At 42.0% G+C, this 18744-nt stretch overlaps 1 protein-coding gene across 2 annotated transcripts in view; it reads left to right on the top strand.

Annotated features, from left to right (window-relative positions):
- limk1a (LIM domain kinase 1a) overlaps nt 1-18744 on the top strand; it is a 49137-nt gene that overhangs the window by 23338 nt on the left and 7055 nt on the right. Inside the window, exons 1-7 of one of the 2 annotated variants that reach the window (XM_069689859.1) lie at nt 8060-8259; nt 13488-13597; nt 14936-15151; nt 15493-15598; nt 16228-16439; nt 16855-17041; nt 17327-17413. In XM_069689859.1, the coding sequence (XP_069545960.1) occupies nt 8197-8259; nt 13488-13597; nt 14936-15151; nt 15493-15598; nt 16228-16439; nt 16855-17041; nt 17327-17413 (981 nt within the window). In that variant the 5' untranslated portion in view covers nt 8060-8196. Of the gene's footprint in view, nt 1-8059; nt 8260-13487; nt 13598-14935; nt 15152-15492; nt 15599-16227; nt 16440-16854; nt 17042-17326; nt 17414-18744 lie in introns of those variants that run through there. The other variant, XM_069689857.1, reaches the window with a different exon arrangement.

Genomic DNA, 18744 nt, shown 5'->3' with positions numbered 1-18744 from the left:
TGTGTGTGTGTGTGTGTGTGTGTCCATCCACACAGACAGCTTGCCCTTTGCAGTACAATCTCAGTAATGAAACATGCAGGCCACTCTGAAGTGAGTTAGGTGGAGGGTTTGCTGCTTCTTTCTCCTTCTCTGGTTTATTGCTCCTCTTACAGAGAGGAGTCACTGATTGACTGACTCTGCAGTTGCACTTTCAGAAATTTGAAATCGGTCAGCCAGTCCTGCTTCTATTGCGAGGATGGATTGACCTATTGTGTTACTGTGTTCACGTATAGACCACGGTCATCTGGCTGCGTCTGTGCCACGCCCGGAAAGAAGACGTCTGCTCCAGTCCTGCAGTCACTCTGACAGATTTGCAGGGACACAAAATCTTATTTTAAATGTCCTCTGATGCCACTGCACCTAAAAAGCTGCTGTCACTGTTAGTGAAAACACTATGAGCGCCATGACGCAATGATGAGTCAGAATCTGCAGACAGAAATGGTGACCTGAAGCACTACATGAGTGAGGAAAGTAAGGGAGACAGCTCTCCCTTACTTTCCTCATAGGATCTCATGGGATTTCATCACTCATGGTGCAGCGATGCCCATCGAACAAACTGAGCCGTGCTTTACTTGGGAATCGTTTTCTAATTGTTTGCTCACGACTACACTTTTGTATCAGCCTTTTTAGTTTCACAATTCATCACATCAAAACACACAGAGATCAGGGAGGTATTGGGATGCAGCCATGTGGAGTCAACAACAGCCTATTGTCATCCATTCAATTGTTGAATGGTTGGAAGTTAAGTGGACCCAATTCAGTTTAGTTCACACAGCGCCAAATCACAACCCAAGTAATCTCATCTCACCTCCGACCGAACCAGACTAAAAGGTGGGCGGCCATCTGCCTCGAACGGTTGGGGTGAGCAGGGAGAGAAAAGAGCAGCATAGACATACAACAATAAACATCAGGCAGTTTGGAGGGGTCAGTCATCACAGATCTGAAACATGCAGCAGCTCCGGAGTTAGACGCGCCTGCAAAAAAGCACAAACTATGGGAGAGGGAGGATACAAAGTTATTGACATGCAATGGTGGCATATATATGCATGGAGAGTGAAAGAGAGAACAGTAAAGGAGAGGAGCTCAGTGCATCATGGGAGGTCCGCCAGCTGGCTAGGCCTACAGCAGCATAACTAAACGATGACTAAAGGTCACCTGACACCACCCTAACGATAAGGTTTGTCAAAATAGAACGTTTTAAGCCTAATCTTAAAAGGAGATAGAGCGTCTGCCTCCTGAAGCCAAACTGGGAGAGGAGGTTGATAGCTTGTATTCTTTAAGATATGATGGTCATTAAAGACTTTGTATGTCAGGAGAAGAATTTTAACTTGTATTCTTGATTTTACATGAAGTCGATAAAAAGCAGCTAATATGGGATGTATACGATCTCTCATTAAACCGTGTCAGCACTCTCAAGGCAGCATTTTGGATCAACAGCAGACTTTTCAGCGAGTTACTGGGACATACTGGTCACAAAGAATTGCAATAGTCCAGCCGAGAGTTGGTGTCGCAGGTGTAAGAAGGTCAACTCTTTTAAATTTCCTGGTTTTTAAATCTCTTCCATTGTTTTGTTAGTAGACACAGCTTCTAGCTGCGTGTGTGAATGTGGAGGTGCAAACAGGTGTGTCTGCAGCTTCTGCTCCTGTCAGCAACTTCAGCCTCGAGTAAACTGGAAACAATTCAGCAGTTATTTACTACCTCCCTTTACTCCGACTGATTCATGTGCTGAACAGTGAGTCAACCGATGAGATTGAATTTTCTCTCCTTTCCTTCTGTCCGTCCGTCACACCTTCACACTGACGGATCAATCTGCAGTAATCTCAGCCGTGTCCACGCTCAGTTTGGAGTCGGTCAGCGTTTCTGCAAACATCTCGGGGCTGAGATCCAGGCGATGGGAGCCGGGCCAGACATCGACCTGGGCCTGTCAGACGTCCAGAGCTGGAGACAAGACTCTGTTTTCACTCACTCTCACTGCGTTATCTTTGCCGCACCGCTCTGTCATCAGTCTGATCTCCGGAACCTGCATGAACCTTCTGTAATTTAATGATTGACTGTGAATATGTTGATGATGATGGAGTGTGATGTCTGATTCTGTGACGTATTTGACATATATAAGGGCTGGGGTATGCTAGAAAATAACAAGTTGTTTTTTTTACTTGTCTGGTCGCGCAGAAATACAAACATCTGTAAATATTGTAAATAAAATCTATATCATACTGTAAATATTTGGTCATAGGCCACTAGTGGAGTCAGTCTGATGTCTTTCTCAGGCTCAGGCTGAATAGTAATGACAGATCTGAGGCTGTGTGACTGTATACTGGACTGTGGTTGTGTTTTTTTCCAAATGGCCCACGATAAAATTGCAAAAGAACAAAAGAAAGCCTTTCAGCTCGCAGTCTGAAAAAACATCAAGCTGTAAAGATGAGTAGATGACATGAAACATGAATGACATCAGAGCCGCTGCTATACTGTCACTTCTGTTTCTGCAAGGATTTTTCCTACAATATTAAAAATCCTGTTTTGTAATGGCGGTAAAGTTTTTCCCACAACACCTGTTACTGTCCCATCACATCAGCTGACCTATTAAAGAGGACATTTCATAGTAGTGTGTTGTTGTACAGTGAATCATGGATTAGAAAAAGGTTTTGGTGGAGAAAAAAACTCCTTCCTCCAGAGCTGAACTTCTACTACACTTGCGTTATTGTTGTTTGGACATCAAGGTTACAACTTGGAAGAAACAGTTTCTTTCTATGAGCTGAAAAAGATGAATGAGTGCTGGTTGCACGTTATTGATATTTGTAGTATTATTATTGTTATGTCTCGGAGGCATTATGTTTTTGGGTTGTCGGTCCGTCCGCATCTTCTATTCTCATGAACATGATGTCTCAAGAATGACTTTGTGTTACTTCTTCAAATTTGGCACAAACGTTCACTCGGACTCAAGAATGAACTGATCCGATTTTGGTGGTCAAAGGTCACGGTGACTTCATGTCTTCGCACAAATTAATTGACGTGACACATAAAAATAACAGCTATGTGTCTGACCTGTGTATTGTCGAAAGGACATTTTGTCCTTCTGTGCCAGAGTGATTATGTTTGGGTTGTTCTCGTCAACACGATAGAGGGGATTTTCTTCAAATTTGGCACAAATGTTTACTTACTCAAGATTGAGCTGATGGTCACGGGTCCCATTCTTGCAAACGCTATGCCATAAGAAAGCAACAGAAGGGGGATTGTAACCAGTGTTTAGTCAGATACTGACATGGTGACTGATTTGATACATACAGTATGTATGAAAGTATTCAGACCCCTTTAAATTTTGCACTCTTTGTTTCATTGCAGCCATTTGCTAAAATCAAAAAAGTTCATTTTATTTCTCATTAATGTACACTCAGCACCCCATCTTGACAGAAAAAAACCAGAAATGTAGAAATTTGTGCAAATTTATTAAAAAAAGAAAAACTGAAATATCACATGGTCATAAGTATTCAGACCCTTTGCTCAGTATTGAGTAGAAGCACCCTTTTGAGCTAGTACAGCTATGAGTCTTCTTGGGAATGATGCAACAAGCTTTTCACATCTGGATTTGGGGATCCTCTGCCATTCTTCCTTGCAGATCCTCTCCAGTTCCGTCAGGTTGGATGGTGAACGTTGGTGGACAGCCATTTTCAGGTCTCTCCAGAGATGCTCAATTGGGTTTAGGTCAGGGCTCTGGCTGGGCCAGTCAAGAATGGTCACAGAGTTGTTCCGAAGCCACTCCTTTGTTATTTTAGCTGTGTGCTTAGGGTCATTGTCTTGTTGGAAGGTGAACCTTCGGCCCAGTCTGAGGTCCAGAGCACTCTGGAAGAGGTTTTCTTCCAGGATATCTCTGTACTTGGCCGCATTCATCTTTCCTTCAATTGCAACCAGTCGTCCTGTCCCTGCAGCTGAAAAACACCCCCATAGCATGATGCTGCCACCACCATGTTTCACTGTTGGGATTGTATTGGGCAGGTGATGAGCAGTGCCTGGTTTTCTCCACACATACCGCTTAGAATTAACGCCAAAAAGTTCAATCTTGGTCTCATCAGACCAGAGAATCTTATTTCTCATAGTCTGGGAGTCCTTCATGTGTTTTTTTGGCAAACTCTATGAGGGCTTTCATATGTCTTGCACTGAGGAAAGGCTTCCGTCGGGCCACTCTGCCATAAAGCCCCGACTGGTGGAGGGCTGCAGTGATAGTTGACTTTGTGGAACTTTCTCCCATCTCCCTACTGCATCTCTGGAGCTCAGCCACAGTGATCTTTGGGTTCTTCTTTACCTCTCTCACCAAGGCTCTTCTCCCACGATTGCTCAGTTTGGCTGGACGGCCAGGTCTAGGAAGAGTTCTGGTCGTCCCAAACTTCTTCCATTTAAGGATTATGGAGGCCACTGTGCTCTTAGGAACCTTGAGTGCTGCAGAAATTATTTTGTAACCTTGGCCAGATCTGTGCCTTGCCACAATTCTGTCTCTGAGCTCCTTGGACAGTTCCTTCAATCTCATGATTCTCATTTGCTCTGACATGCACTGTGAGCTGTAAGGTCTTATATAGACAGGTGTGTGCCTTTCCTAATCAAGTCCAATCAGTTTAATTAAACACAGCTGGACTCCAATGAAGGAGTAGAACCATCTCAAGGAGGATCAGAAGAAATGGACAGCATGTGAGTTAAATATGAGTGTCACAGAAAAGGGTCTGAATACTTATGACCATGTGATATTTCAGTTTTTCTTTTTTAATAAATTTGCACAAATTTCTACATTTCTGTTTTTTTCTGTCAAGATGGGGTGCTGAGTGTACATTAATGAGAAATAAAATGAACTTTTTTGATTTTAGCAAATGGCTGCAATGAAACAAAGAGTGAAAAATTTAAAGGGGTCTGAATACTTTCCGTACCCACTGTATATTATGAGTCTGGACAGGCAAAGGAAGTCAGTTGCAACGTGACTGTTTGGCAGAGGCATAAAACCATGATGCAGTAGTTTTAGTTTTGACTTGACAAAATACGTTTTAAACTAATTTACTGTTTTGAATATTTTCTTTATGTCATGTTATTAACAGAAAATCTTCAGTCACATGTTTATGGTTTTGGCCTGGCGGGTATCATTTGTTACATTTTAGGGGCTTTCTTTGTTTCCCTTTTCACTTTTTATTTCTGAGATAACAAGATGCTGAAATAGTTGAAGGTGAAATCCAAGACATTTCGAAACGGAACGAAATTACAAGTACTCGTGATTCTTTGGGATTTTTTGGCATTTTATGTCCCCTTTATGTAAATCCAAAAAACATGCTGAGAAGTTACATCATGTGCCGTGCCTCTACTGTGATCTCACCGTTATTGTTATTCGATATATTTAACTCTTTTGACTCTCTTGATTTTATAAGGTTTATAAAATGTAATTAGTTCAAAATAAGTATAAATCGAATAAAGTTACTAAATGGAAAGTTCAATTTATGTAGTTCATTATATTTGAACTCTTTGATTTGGTTTCAGTGCCTTTATGTTGTACGTTTGTGGTAAATACTGAGAAACTAAGATATTTTTTGTTTTGGCTGCCAAACCCATGGAAAGTCCCAGATCTACATGATACTTCACCAACTCCCACTGGTGTGATGTTGCAGTGTGTGATTGGGAATCTGTTGGTTGTTCCTGTAAATGCCTGATGATTGTTTTTCCTTCAAGTGAAAACAGACGTGTTGTAAGATGTTGCTGCTGTTCATCTTGTTGTTTTAGTAGCAGCTGTTGTTGATCTCATCAGTGATATTGAACTTTCTGTTGCAGGGGAGAAACTTGTTTATTTATAAATCAAGAGTTGTCCCTCCATTTTAACACCTCAGGGAGGTCAGAGGTCGAGCTCACATACAGAAAAAGAAACTCGATGGCTCACTGAGAGCTCTCAAACTGCAGGTTTTATGTTATGATCTGTTTTATACTTTAACTATTTCAGTCAGAGATTATAACCTGACAACAACTTCTAGTTAAGAAACACTTGTTGAACACTTCCTCTTCCTGGTGTGAAAACACTGACGGCTCTGGAGGCTGAAATCCCCACCCCCTGTGGTGCAGCTGTGGGCTGTTGGGTTTCACTTCGGAAATGAACGCCCGCAGGTTTGACGGAACTCACTTTGAACTTTTTATAGACATTTTTAGATACAAGAGGGTTTTAATTCTGTTACACACTTACAGCTGAAACAGTTTTTTTCAATCTTGGTACCAACTCGCTGATTGAAGCTTTTAAACCAGGCACATTTTGTCCACAAGTGACAAATGTTGCATAATTATCAATCTGTAAAGTTAAAGTAGAGAAGAGTCACAAACTGACTAGTGCCTGATTTAAACCAGTTTCTAGCTAAAGTTTGCCAACATTAACCTTCTGGTCATACCAGGCCGAGCCCAGCTGTTCTAACACAGTCCTGATTCAAAGGAAATGTGCTCCGTAAAACACTCGCTGATTGGTACATCAGTGTTTTTCATTCTTTCAGATAAAAAAAAATCAAAGTGATTATGAAATATTTATGATTTAATCTACTGTACAGTGGTGATGGGAGAGAGTTATATTTTTTTTGCCATCCATAGAGAGAAAAAATAGATAGTGGAAAAAATTTACAAGATACCATCCCTGTTAGTGATATTTTAGTTCTGAGAAAAAAAAAGTCTAATGGAAGCTCGTTTTCATTCTTGTGATGCCAGAAAACTTGCTGTGCTCTAAAAATATACTCGGAAACACAGGAAATGAACATCGGACTGATCAAAACGTTCAAAACTGTGAATCAGGTCATTCAAATTAGACTTTTTCCCCTGGGCATCGCCTGCAGCCTGGATTCTTCAGACTCGAATGCAGCTCCCATAACCACCACAGGAACTTAATCATGTTCTGCCGAGCAGCTCTCTGCTGTCTGTCTCCACTGCATTAGCAGAAGAGCCAGCCGGATGTGAAGAGCGTGCATCTGATCATTTATTAATATCTGCACACTCAGAAGGCTCTCGAGCACAGGCCTGAAGCGACAGCAGCGATCGACACCTCTCGGCATGCAGGGCATGTTTGGGACATGAGACAAAAGTGGTACCAGATTATTAATACACAAAGTGCTTTTATCATCTGACATTAGTTTAAGATAAGACTATGACCTATTGTTGAACTATCGATTATTTATTTGACTATTTACTTTGATCAAACGGGCACTTTTGTTGACATACATAATATACTAAGTGAGTTTTATATATGAAAAAATAAATAAAATGAGCATTGAGAGACAATTCAATAATATTGAAGGTTTCCGCTTCTTAAATATAAAGATCTGCAGCTTTTTCATGTTTTTAAATATTATTTTATATTGTATTTCATCATTGAAACTCAAATGTTTTGGATTTGGTGAGTCCGTTGGTCAAAGTAAGCATTTTTAAGAATTTGTGATGGTAATTTTTTACTATTTTCTGACAAAGAAAATAACAGAATGAAAATGATCATTATTTGCAGCCGTAATCATGTTATTCTCTTGTGATCAGAGGAAGAAAATGACAAGCACAAACTGTAACTGAAGCTTACTACAGTGCCGAAGCAATGTACCATCTGTGTTGCTCTGATGCCTTTATTTCCTTTAACCTAATTTATTAAAACAAAATAAACAAGATGAAACACAAAGTAGTCCATGGAGAACATCATAACATTATTCCTTTACATTAAATTCAATGAGTCAAGCCTATAAATGTCCCTCTGCTGGTTTGTACTGGCTAGGAAATGCAATTGCAGGGATGGGGGCAGCATGGCAGAAGAGGAGGGAGGAGGAATTTATTGAAGACACCAGGGGGGGTGAGGCGGAGGGGTGTGTGCTCGAAGCAGCCGGCTTGTGAGTGTGCAAGAGTGGGCAGGGCCAAACAGGAAACGATGAGGTCATAGCAAAAGTGAGCGAGAAGAGGAAGGCATGGTGGGAGGGGGGAGAGCGAGGAGGAGTGACATTGATTCAGAGATGAGCTCAGCTGCAAAGGCGTGGGCTGCTCTCTCTCCTGCCTCCCTCCCCCTGCAGCTTGCTCTCTCTGCCCGGTCTGGCCGCTGCCAGTGTTTTGTTGTGACAGTGGGGAAATCGCCTGCCTCAGTAGGATGAACTAGAAGAGCAGGGGGAGACGCCGGCTCTCGCTGACATGGTGGGAGACTTGTTTTACTGGAGCTTCTGCTGTCTCAAGCTGTGGAAAAGGGATAAGAAGGTGAGGCTGTTCGCTGCTGCTGCTGCTGCTGCTGCTCTGGGTTCCTGGGTGTCTTAAGGGTGATTTACAGTATTCATGTGCCGGTGAGGAGGCAGGTCTCAAGATTGCTTGACATGGTTTGCTTCTGCAGACTGACTCTTTCCATCTTCTCTCTTTCATTTTCAAAACTGAATCTGAAGCATCATGCTGTGTTTTCCATGTTCTTTTAAACTGGGTCAGTGTATTGCTTTGTAATTACAGATCTGCTCCCTTTTTTTTTTCCGGTACGTGCTCCACTTCTTTCTTTTTTTTTTTTTTCTCGTGTCATGAAAAACTGATGAGCCATGACATGCCTGCTATTTTTAGAGAGCATTTTTCCTCAGATAAAAGTAGGATTTAAAGTGTGGGTGCATTCAGAGAGATTATTTTTAATCACCAGCTACTGCACATGCAGGCTACACTGTAATGAGGTTCCTTGGTTTAGTGGATGTCAGACTTGCAGAGAGGAGGGAAGTAGGCTGAATACATTTACAGTGTTTCTGAAGCTGAGGCCTGTGTTTACTGTGCTACTGTACTGTTTGTGGCAGAAGGGGGTTTCCATTCAAAGACCATCAATGTGTTCCACTGTCTTTTCTCTCGGGCTCTCAGTCTAATTGTGTTTGCCGAAATGATGTCTACTGGATTCAAAGTCTATGAAGGTTTTTGGTAAGCAGGGTCACTTCTTCTTTAGCCTTATTTCTGCTCACACCACTTTTGATTGAAGCTTTGTGCTACGTTTTGATCATGTTTTTTGTATTTGAGCTTCAGGAATTCCCTCTGGCACATTTTTGGTGTTTGACCCAGTTGTAGCACTCTCTCTGTGGCGAGGAGCAAGTACCAAATGCACATGTTGTTTTAACTATTTCTTCAAAACATCCACATGAGGTCATATTCTTAAACACAGTTCTTTAGCTGCATGTTGATTCTGCGAGCCCAGTCACACATGGACTGTGTTTTTGAGTTTAGCTGATGAAGCAGGCTTCAGAGTAAATGAGGTTGAGCCAGGGCCAGATATCCCATAATTTAGTGAGGCCATTCAGAAGCACCTTCTGTGGTCGTGACATGAGGTCATTGTTCCACATTTAGACGAAGCGGAGTGAATTCAGAGGGTTCGACTGGTGTTTATAGACGTAGGGGTAAAGTATCCAAGATAAATGGCAGCATATTTATTCATATTTGGTGCATATAGCGTCAGACAATTAACACATGGTGTGATATCTGTAAAGATGAGTCTGCACAGCTCACCAAAATTACCCTTTGATGGTGGAGTCCCAAAAGCAAGAGATTTCCATTAACAGGTTATCATATGAGTCAACAGTGTCACTGAGTAGATGAGTAAAAAATACAGCATAAATTATTCAAGTCAAACTCCTTGCGAAACAAGCATATTTCCCATGCAGTTTTAATTTTCCTCACATATGACACAAAATTGCTTTCTTCTGAAGGATTGTGTTCATAAGATGCAGTCACACTGTCGGCTAATCCGTGTGTCTAACAAGTGTCCTCTTAAAGCAGTCATGGAGAAGTGTCATGATTTTCAGTACAAATGCCTCCTGATCCAAATGCCTTGCCTTTTTCAAGCAATTTTGTAGTTATGTTGCCATCTGTGGCTCTTTATCTTTGTATTTGCTCCTGTTGGTTGGCATATACACACTCCTCTCTTTTCCCAATATATTCAATGGGGAAAAAGTAAATAATGTGAGGAAATTGGAAAATGTCATGAGGAAAATGTGAAACGCTTTCAAAATGTTGAGCAAAACAGGAACTAAATGATCCAGTTTGAAATGTGAAGAGCAACCAAGAAGTGAAAAGGAGAGGCAGTGAAATGTTTAGATCCCAAGTTTTAAAAAAAAGTTGAACATTTCCAGAATATTTTTACAAATCATTTAAATGAATTATGAGTAATTGGACCACTGGTCCTCCTCAGTTTTCAGCTCAAGTCTTTCTCACATTATGTCCTTGTTAATTGTCCAAAGGTATGATTACCCAGAGCTCAGTTCAGAAAAAGTCAACATGGCTGAGTTGATAAGAACCTCAGATTTACTACCAACATATTTATTGACTGTTTAGTGTTTCTGCGAGCATTAGGCATCATAAATTCCTTAAAACGGCTTTTAAGGGACCATTTGCATTCCACAGCCGACCTCAGGTCACTCATACGTGTGAATCACTAAATAGAAATAAAGCTAAAGGGCCACACACATCAAGGTGGCCGTGTCTGCCGCTGACGATCCTCTGTTGGGGGTAATTTGGAACTTTTAAAAAAACATTTAGTGCAGTTTCACCTTAATTGTCCCCCCCATCACCTTCCACGAGAAAAACAGCTAGTGGTTCGTCTAATGATAGTACGCGTGTTTGAGGAGGGACCGCTGGGAGGGAGACAACATGGTGGCCAGAAACTCTCAAAGGTTTCTACTGCACGGCCTCACCACACGATTACCAGGATGAGAGAACTCAAGGAAAAATACTGTTCTAATAAAATAATGTTTATAATTTAAAACTTTCTAAAAGATCTCATTTATGAAGAAAAAAATACTTTCTTTTATTTTGAACTGCTATTAACTTTAAATAGCACAATACTTTGTCCGGTATTTCTCAGCTGTTTTTGTTTGTGACCCAAATTACTCAGTTGTCACTTTGAATAAAGTATCTGGGCATTGTGCTGCAACGTGACCCGTTTCCTCTTGGACACCCCCCCACCCCCCGCCCCCCACCCCTCACCCACCCCCACCCCCACCCCCGAGGAGACATCTTTGGTTTGTTGTCACCAGGAGAGGCCACGGGGCTACATGAGCAGCTAACGCACAGTCACACACTCGTGAGCATGACGATGAGCTAATACACAGCGACTTTAAAACACATGCAACACTCACACAGCTACATCAGGATAAGAAGTGGAACCAGTGGAGCGTTAATACATGCGATGTTTCCTGAATCTGTCTTTTGGAAGCTGTTGGTCACATGACTCAGAAAAGATAGAGGAGTAAGTAGAGCTGTGTCTTCCTCCCTGTGTGTTGTTATAGGCACACTTCGGAGAGAAAGCATGTCCTTAAATGTGAGGGCGGCAGCTGTCGCCTGTCAGATGTGGTTTTAAAGAGGGTGTGTGCGCCTGTGTGTGTGTGTGTGTGCGCGCGTGTGTGCGCGCGTGTGTGCGTGTGTGTGTGTGTGTGTGTGTGTGTGTGTGTGTGTGTGTGTGTGTGTGTGTGTGTGCGCGTGCGTGTGTGTGTGTGTCTGTGTTATGCCTGCATGGCAGGCAAATGGGCGCCACAGTGTCAGGTCGCGCCGAGCCACACACCCTTTTCATCTCCGTCCAGCTGTCCTCTCTTCCTGCCTCTCCCATTTGTAGAGCTGCACCTTTGTGGCACACAAAGAGAGAAAATCCACAGCTCTCCAACGACAAATGTGATGCTCAAAAAGCTTGTTGTAATGATTTAATTTTAGAATTAGCTTTCCACTTCACATTTATACTGGATAATTCCTTGGATTCTCTTTATTCATCTCACTTTCGTACTTCCTGATGCGTCGTGTTTACGCTCACTGTCCATGTCACACCGCAGTTGTTTATGGACGTAATAAAGCCCGATGGACATAATAAAGAACTTATATTGGTCAATAAGCTCCCCAGCTGCCCTGCTCCCTTGTTCATTACAAAGCCATTACACCTCTGTTTTGTCCCCAGGCCTTTTCTCTGCTGTGTTCTTACTTACACGGTGACTCATCTGTGTGTTTTGCCATTGGTGGAGCTAACATCTGTTGTTCTCACTTCAAAAGCAGGGAGAGAAGGATTCAAAACATACACATTTTATTTGTTGTTTAGCTGGAAGGAGCTGAATTACTGAAAAAGTGGTTAATTAATAGGCTCATGCTGCAGCCTGAGGGTCCTTGACATGTGTTTATGTGTTTGTGTGCGTTCGTGGTTTCCCTGCTGTTCTCCCCAGAGGGTGTGGCAGCAGACGTTTGGCTATAGACTGTGATTTTATTGATTCTTTGATCTTCACTTTTTTTTAAATTTATGTTCACTTTTTTCTTTTTCTTTTTTCTTTTACTTTCAAGGCTTCAGTTCACAGTTAAGGCTGATTCAGGTTTGCAGCCACGAGTTCATATTTTACTCTTCAGTGATGCTGGTTTGCTATCAGCCATTCAGAAAGTTATAAACAATATTGTAGGTCTGCAGCTAATGGTTATCATTATTTAATCACTTACTCTGCTGATTATTTTTACCACAAATGTGTTGATTGTTTGAACTATAAAACAGTAAGACAATAAAATCATGGAATTAAAGAAGAGAAAATTCTCAGTTTCCTTGCATGTTTTTATATTTGATTGGTTATTCTTTGTTCTTCACTCCTCCATACAGTGCCCCTCCTTAATCTTGCCATAGAGCATTAGCATTGCAGATTATTGCAGTTGAGGAGCGCTGTCTAAGGGCCCACTCCCCACAACGTTTTCTGCCACTTAAAGCAAAAAATGAAACCGCAAGCACAGCCTCTGGGGAACAAACAGCTCGGCTGGTCTCGACCTTTTGTGCTTAACATCGTTCCTTATGTTTAATCATAGATGTCATTAAGTATTTGAGTGGGTGGGTTATTTGCATTAATGGCCACCTGATTACCTGAAGGCGTTAAAAAGGGTCGATATTATGTGGAGGTGACGGCCACTTAATCAATTGTTTCAGTCGATCAGAGTCACAACACGCAAGGACAAATGGATTTAATGAGCAACGGTAAAAGTGGGAATGTAGATACTTGACTCATCTAAGCATTTGACCTGTCTTGGGTTATCTCAACATCAGCCAGAGCTGAAACCTCCAGCGGAGCATCAGCCTCAGATCTGACAGTGAATTATCTCCTCATTCCCGGCTCTGTGTTTTTACTCTTTCTTTGCCATAATTCAATTCCCCCTCTTGTTTGCAAAACTGCCCCCGCAGCTCTGGGGGGGGATCTGGCAGCGGCAGCAAACAGAATCTCTGAGCTTATAACTCCGCATTACCCTCAGAGACCAGACCTCGCCCTACTTTCCAGACCAGCTTTAAAAGCCTCGTGTTGCTTCTTTCTCCGGTCGCATCAAAACCACTGTTGAGAATTCTTGCCCCTCGAGTGATTTATTAAACATCCTCGTGCATCCCTCGTGCGCAGTTTACATGTACATTTGTAGGGAACAAATGAAAGAATGTTTATTTAAGTATGCATGTGGTTTTCTTTTCCTGACAGGTTGCAGGGGAGCAGAAGTATCACCCAGAATGCTTCACCTGCCTGAACTGCAAGGCATTCATCGGTGATGGAGACACATACGCTCTGGTGGAGAGATCCAAACTCTACTGGTGAGCATCAAGCACTATATACATGAAATATGCACACATTGGAATATTTTAGTCAGTGAAAATCAAACCAGACTCTAACATATCCGGAGTGGCAGGACAAATGACATCATGCTGTTTCTGGCGCTTTGCTTTGTCTCCCTCTAACTTCCCCAACTATCACTTGTTTCAGTTAGTTTTCCTAATCCCATCTTCTGCCACAAGCTATTCCACTTGAAATCCCTTTGAAACCCAAGGAACAAAAACTTGCAATAGGCCAAAGCTGCTGTTGATTGACAAAATCTTAAATTTATTCAGCTTATTTCAGGCTTCAAAGGACTTGTTGTCAACATGATGGCAAACTGTGGTGACAGTTGACAAGACACATGTGGGAAACTTGTTCATTGAATTTGCCAGCGAGATACACACGTGAAACAACTCAAAGCACACTTGTTTGGAGACAAAGATGAACTGTAGTGAATCACTCCAGAGGTAGTAAACTCAGACAAGGACTTTTGTTTTCACATATAAACAGCAGTTACAGCTTGAACATCATGTTGTTTGTTGCTTGCGGTGCTTGATTCGTGTTAGTTTCCGGTTCAAGTTGTGCTTGACTCGTGTAGCTGCAGGGTTGTATTAGTGTCACTGTCATAAGCCACAGACTCTATAAAAGAAGGTTGAATGTGAAACAAGCCCCAATACACTGAGATACAGTTCTGTGCAAAGGTTTGAGGCGCTTTAGATTATTATCCATCTTAATGTACCATCAGAGAGACATCTGGTTTTATTCTGCAGCATGACAATGACCCCAAACATACAGCCAGTGTCCTTAAAGAACTAGATTTAGCAAGGAGAAGAAGTATTTCAACATCTCTCAATAATGGACTCTGTCTGGGATTACATAAAGAGAGGAGTTGTGAACCATGAAGGAGAGAGAGTTGCTTTTTTTGTTTTGTAAAAAGGTTATTTAAATTAAGTTTCAGAACTGCTGTCTTGGTTTTGAAATCACCTCATACTCTTTGCACGAGTCATTCTTGACTCATCCCAGTGTGTTTTTAGTGAAAAATAGTCTTGTTTGTAAGCCAAATTTATGAAACAGACTTTGCCTCCTTTGACTCAAAGGTCATAGTGACCCTGAGCTCAGAACAATGACTGCACAGTGTTTTCCCAACCGAGCTAAAGCAACATCTCGTCAACAACATGTGATGCTGTACAGGCTGCTGTAATGTGAACTTGAAGGTCCTTTTATGATTACATTGAAACCTCACGAAGATTCCCATTTTCTGTTTTACTGACTCTTTTTTTTTTATATACCATCACTTCCTTCCCTCATCCTCTCCTCCTCTTCCTCTCTGTCTCCAGTGGTCACTGCTACTACCAGACTATCGTGACCCCGGTGTCACTGCCAGACTCCCCATGCTCACGGATCCCTCACACCGTCACACTGGTGTCGATCCCGGCCTCCGCTGAGGGCAACAACGGGCGCAGAGGACGAGGTTTCTCTGTGGCCATCGATCAGCCGCTCAGCCCGACCAACAGCTACAGTCCTGAACACGGACCCACCATCAGGGTTTCCCAGTGAGTCTGTTTGAGCATGTTTGCGAAATACATGGAGCAAGTTCAAAATGAGGAGTAAAGGGAGAGTAAGTAAAGGATTGCAACATGATTAAAGGTTAATATGGTGGAGGACAAAGGATAAAAAAGGACATTATAAATAGTGGACAGGCTGATTGATGAGATTCATTTCAAATATATAATAAAGTGGACGGAAAAGGAAATGAGAATAACTCCAAGTCACTGTTATTCAAATGAGCTGCAGACTCATCTGATCTGAGGTCTGTGTCAAAATGAAAATGTTCAATGTGAGCAGAAAGGTGTTTGAAGAGATTTTTATTCTGCTTATTGTTCTTATTATGCAGAGTGGACGCAGACTGCATCAGCCCAGATGTGAAGAACTCCATTCATGTTGGAGACAGGATCCTGGAAATCAACGGGACGCCCATTCACAACGTTCCTCTGGATGAGGTACTCACTGGTGTTCTTCACGTCTTTGTTGCTGAAAGATATAACCTTATTGTAAATATGCAAATGAGGTCGTCATCTACAAAATTTTCTGTTGTTGAGGAGGAACAATAAAAAAAAAGCAGCAATATTTGTCTCCCAGGTATTCTTGAAAAATTCTTTTCAGGGTTTTCTAAGTATCAAACTGGGAGGAGGAATAGGAGGAGGATGAGGAGGAGAAGGAGGAGGAGGGGGGGGAGGAGGCCATGGCTCAGGGGGTGGAGCGGTCTTTAATTAGACGGCTGTTCAATCCCCATGTCCTTGTGTCGATGTGCTAAAATGTTAGGCACGACACTGAACCGCCACTTATAGGTGTGTGAATGGGTGATTCTGTATAAGTGTACTCCATTTACCATTACAAGTAAATGTTTTTACTTTTACATTTGCTTAAATAATAAAATGGATATATTCTAGTCTCTGTAGTCAGCCTCATGTACTTGTGGTTTATGGTTTAGTTTCATCTCATTCTGAACCAACAAACAGGTCCAAGATGAGCTTTATAAAACATTTTGATGCAAGACATCCAACATAGGGAATTTCCTCAGCTTTAAGAAAGATCTCTGTCTAACCAGCCCATCTGAACTCCTCTCCAGATCGACCTGCTGCTCCAGGAGACGAGCCGGCTGCTGCAGCTCACCATCGAGCACGACCCTCACAGTCAGGGCCCGGTGAGAGGCTCCTCAGAGGCTGAAGATCAGGTGGACGGCCCCATAACCACCCCACTGTCGGAGGGCCCCAACCCCATCCTGCCCATCACTCAGCCCCCCATCCCCGACATCAGCAACCTGAGGTCCCGCATCATCACGTAAGAAATAACAGATTTAGTGCTTTAATGCAGTACCCCACCTGCCAGTGAGCTACACTTTTACCACAGTGCTCTACCAACGGGTTTAATATGTTAATCGGTAGAGGAAGTATTTTCTCTGTTTAAAGTTTCACATTACAGAAGTGTGTGTTCACAACTTAAATGACTGTTTGTACTTCATGGAAAACAGAAGTTATTTTAACCACTTCATTTACATTCATTATATTCTCCCAACCAGGCTCTTAGCTTGTACTGTATCTGCCTTCAGTGAAGCTAAAAGATTCAGTAATTCATAATAACATCAATGCAGCAGCAAATTGTAATCACACATTCTGCTGTGTTTTTCTTCACTGTTTCCATACCTGTGCCGTCTTTATCTCACTTTTTCTTTTCCTGTCTCCCCTCGAATCACCAGGCGAAGTTACAGCATAGATAAGTCACCCGGCTCCAGCAACGCAGCATCACCCATCTCCCAGAGGAAGGACATCAATCGATCAGAGTCGCTCCGTGTCGTCTCAAATCGGACTCACCGCATCTTCCGCCCATCAGACCTCATCCATGGAGAGGTGCTTGGGAAGGGATGCTTCGGACAGGCCATTAAGGTACATCTGGGGGCAGAAGCACTGCATGCATGTTTTTATACGAGCTTGTATGTTAACTCATGTGCCGCATGCGATGTAGTCGTACCGAACGTGTCCAGAAGGTGGCAGCATTGCGATAAATAAGAGAAGTGTCCAGAGGAAGGAGGACGAAAGTCTGTGGTTTTAATACATCAGAGACTTCATGCTGACATACAGAGATAGCACTTAATCATTAACACTACATCAGGATAGTTCCTCCCAACTTGTTGCTCCACATCATTTCTCCATCATTGTGTCCTGTTAAAGGTGACCCACAAGGAGACGGGGGAGGTGATGGTGATGAAGGAGTTGATTCGCTTCGATGACGAGACACAGAGAACATTCCTGAAAGAAGTAAGTGCACAGGGACGTTCCCTGATGTTTTACCATGAAGGGGTTTAACATGTTTTCTAGTCAGAGGTCGATCAATGGAAATCTGTAATCAATAAGTCTTGACCTCTGACTGATTAGAGTGTTCATAATGAATTCAAACATCACACAAAGAGCAATCTGTGCCTAAAAGTTAGTAAAGCAAGGTTGTTACAGGTTTTGAAAAATTCCTTGACCAGCTGTTCTGAAGAAGTACAAGAACATTTATTTTGTGCAGGTCGTGGTTGAAATTAGCCGCTCCTCTGCAAGAATGTGGGATGCAAGTGAATAAAAGAAGAAGAGTTCTTATATCTGAAAAATGAGGTTAAAATACATAAAGTTACCTCTGAAGCTACCGCTGTCTCCCAGAAACTAGTTTCTGTAAGACTTTTTGAATTATTGTGATCTGAATAACGCCTCGTGTTCCTGTTTGATGTTCGGTATCACAGACTCACAAAATGGGACGTTTGAACTTTATAAAAACGGCTGTTTTAGTTGTGTATATTTACGTGTGGGGTTTTAGTTTTATTATGAGGTTACGAAAGCACTGAGCCTTTACTTTGTAAGTGGTGTAGACAACAGAGTAAAGAGGCTGTAAAACAAACCCTAACCACAACTACGCATGATTATTACTCCTGCTGGCTGTTTGTTTGTAGGTGGCCCTAGTCTCACATTACTCGTAAACTCGTCTGGTGCTTTTGGGAGACGATTAAAGAAGACTGTCGCATACATTTCAGACATGAGACTCGAAGGGTAGTATTTCAGCTTTATGTAACAGCAGGCTGCCTCCTCTTCCTCCTCCACAGTCCAACCTTCAGGGAGGGGAATGTTTTATGAAGTGTCAGAGAGGTGCTCTGAGCAGCACTTGCAACCTCTTAAATCACACATATGACTATGCAGGAAGTTTGTCTGTTACCCATAATAATATAAAGTAGAAATCATTTGAGTGAATGTGTCAGCATTAAGACTGCTCTCAAAACATTACTGTTTTTACAAAAATAACAAAAGCATTCTTTTTTATTGTGAACTTCAGAAGCGTTTTTAAGAGTCTAGTTGTGTTTTCCCCCTTCTTTCGAGTTACTCTGCTAAGCAAAGCTAAATAGCTTGACTTGACTCTCAACCAAAGTTAACATAAGTTTTGTGGTTTAAACATGAATGTTCAGCTCAGACTGTCAATTTATGATACGTGTACTTGTAACACTTAGTAACAGACATAGCTCTAAAATATCAACCCTGACTCCAATCTAACATTCAACTCATAATGAGTCTTATCTGATTATTAAGACGTCAGACGGCTGATGAGACTCTTTGCTAAC

The sequence above is a fragment of the Brachyistius frenatus genome, unplaced genomic scaffold (assembly GCF_029030835.1).
Source record: "Brachyistius frenatus isolate BFR_SWC_R1_liver_20210118 unplaced genomic scaffold, ASM2903083v1 Contig_1, whole genome shotgun sequence".
In the NCBI taxonomy this organism is placed as follows: Eukaryota; Metazoa; Chordata; class Actinopteri; family Embiotocidae; genus Brachyistius; species Brachyistius frenatus.
Note: the sequence above shows the minus strand (reverse complement) of the source record. Positions and strands in the feature narration are given on the sequence as shown.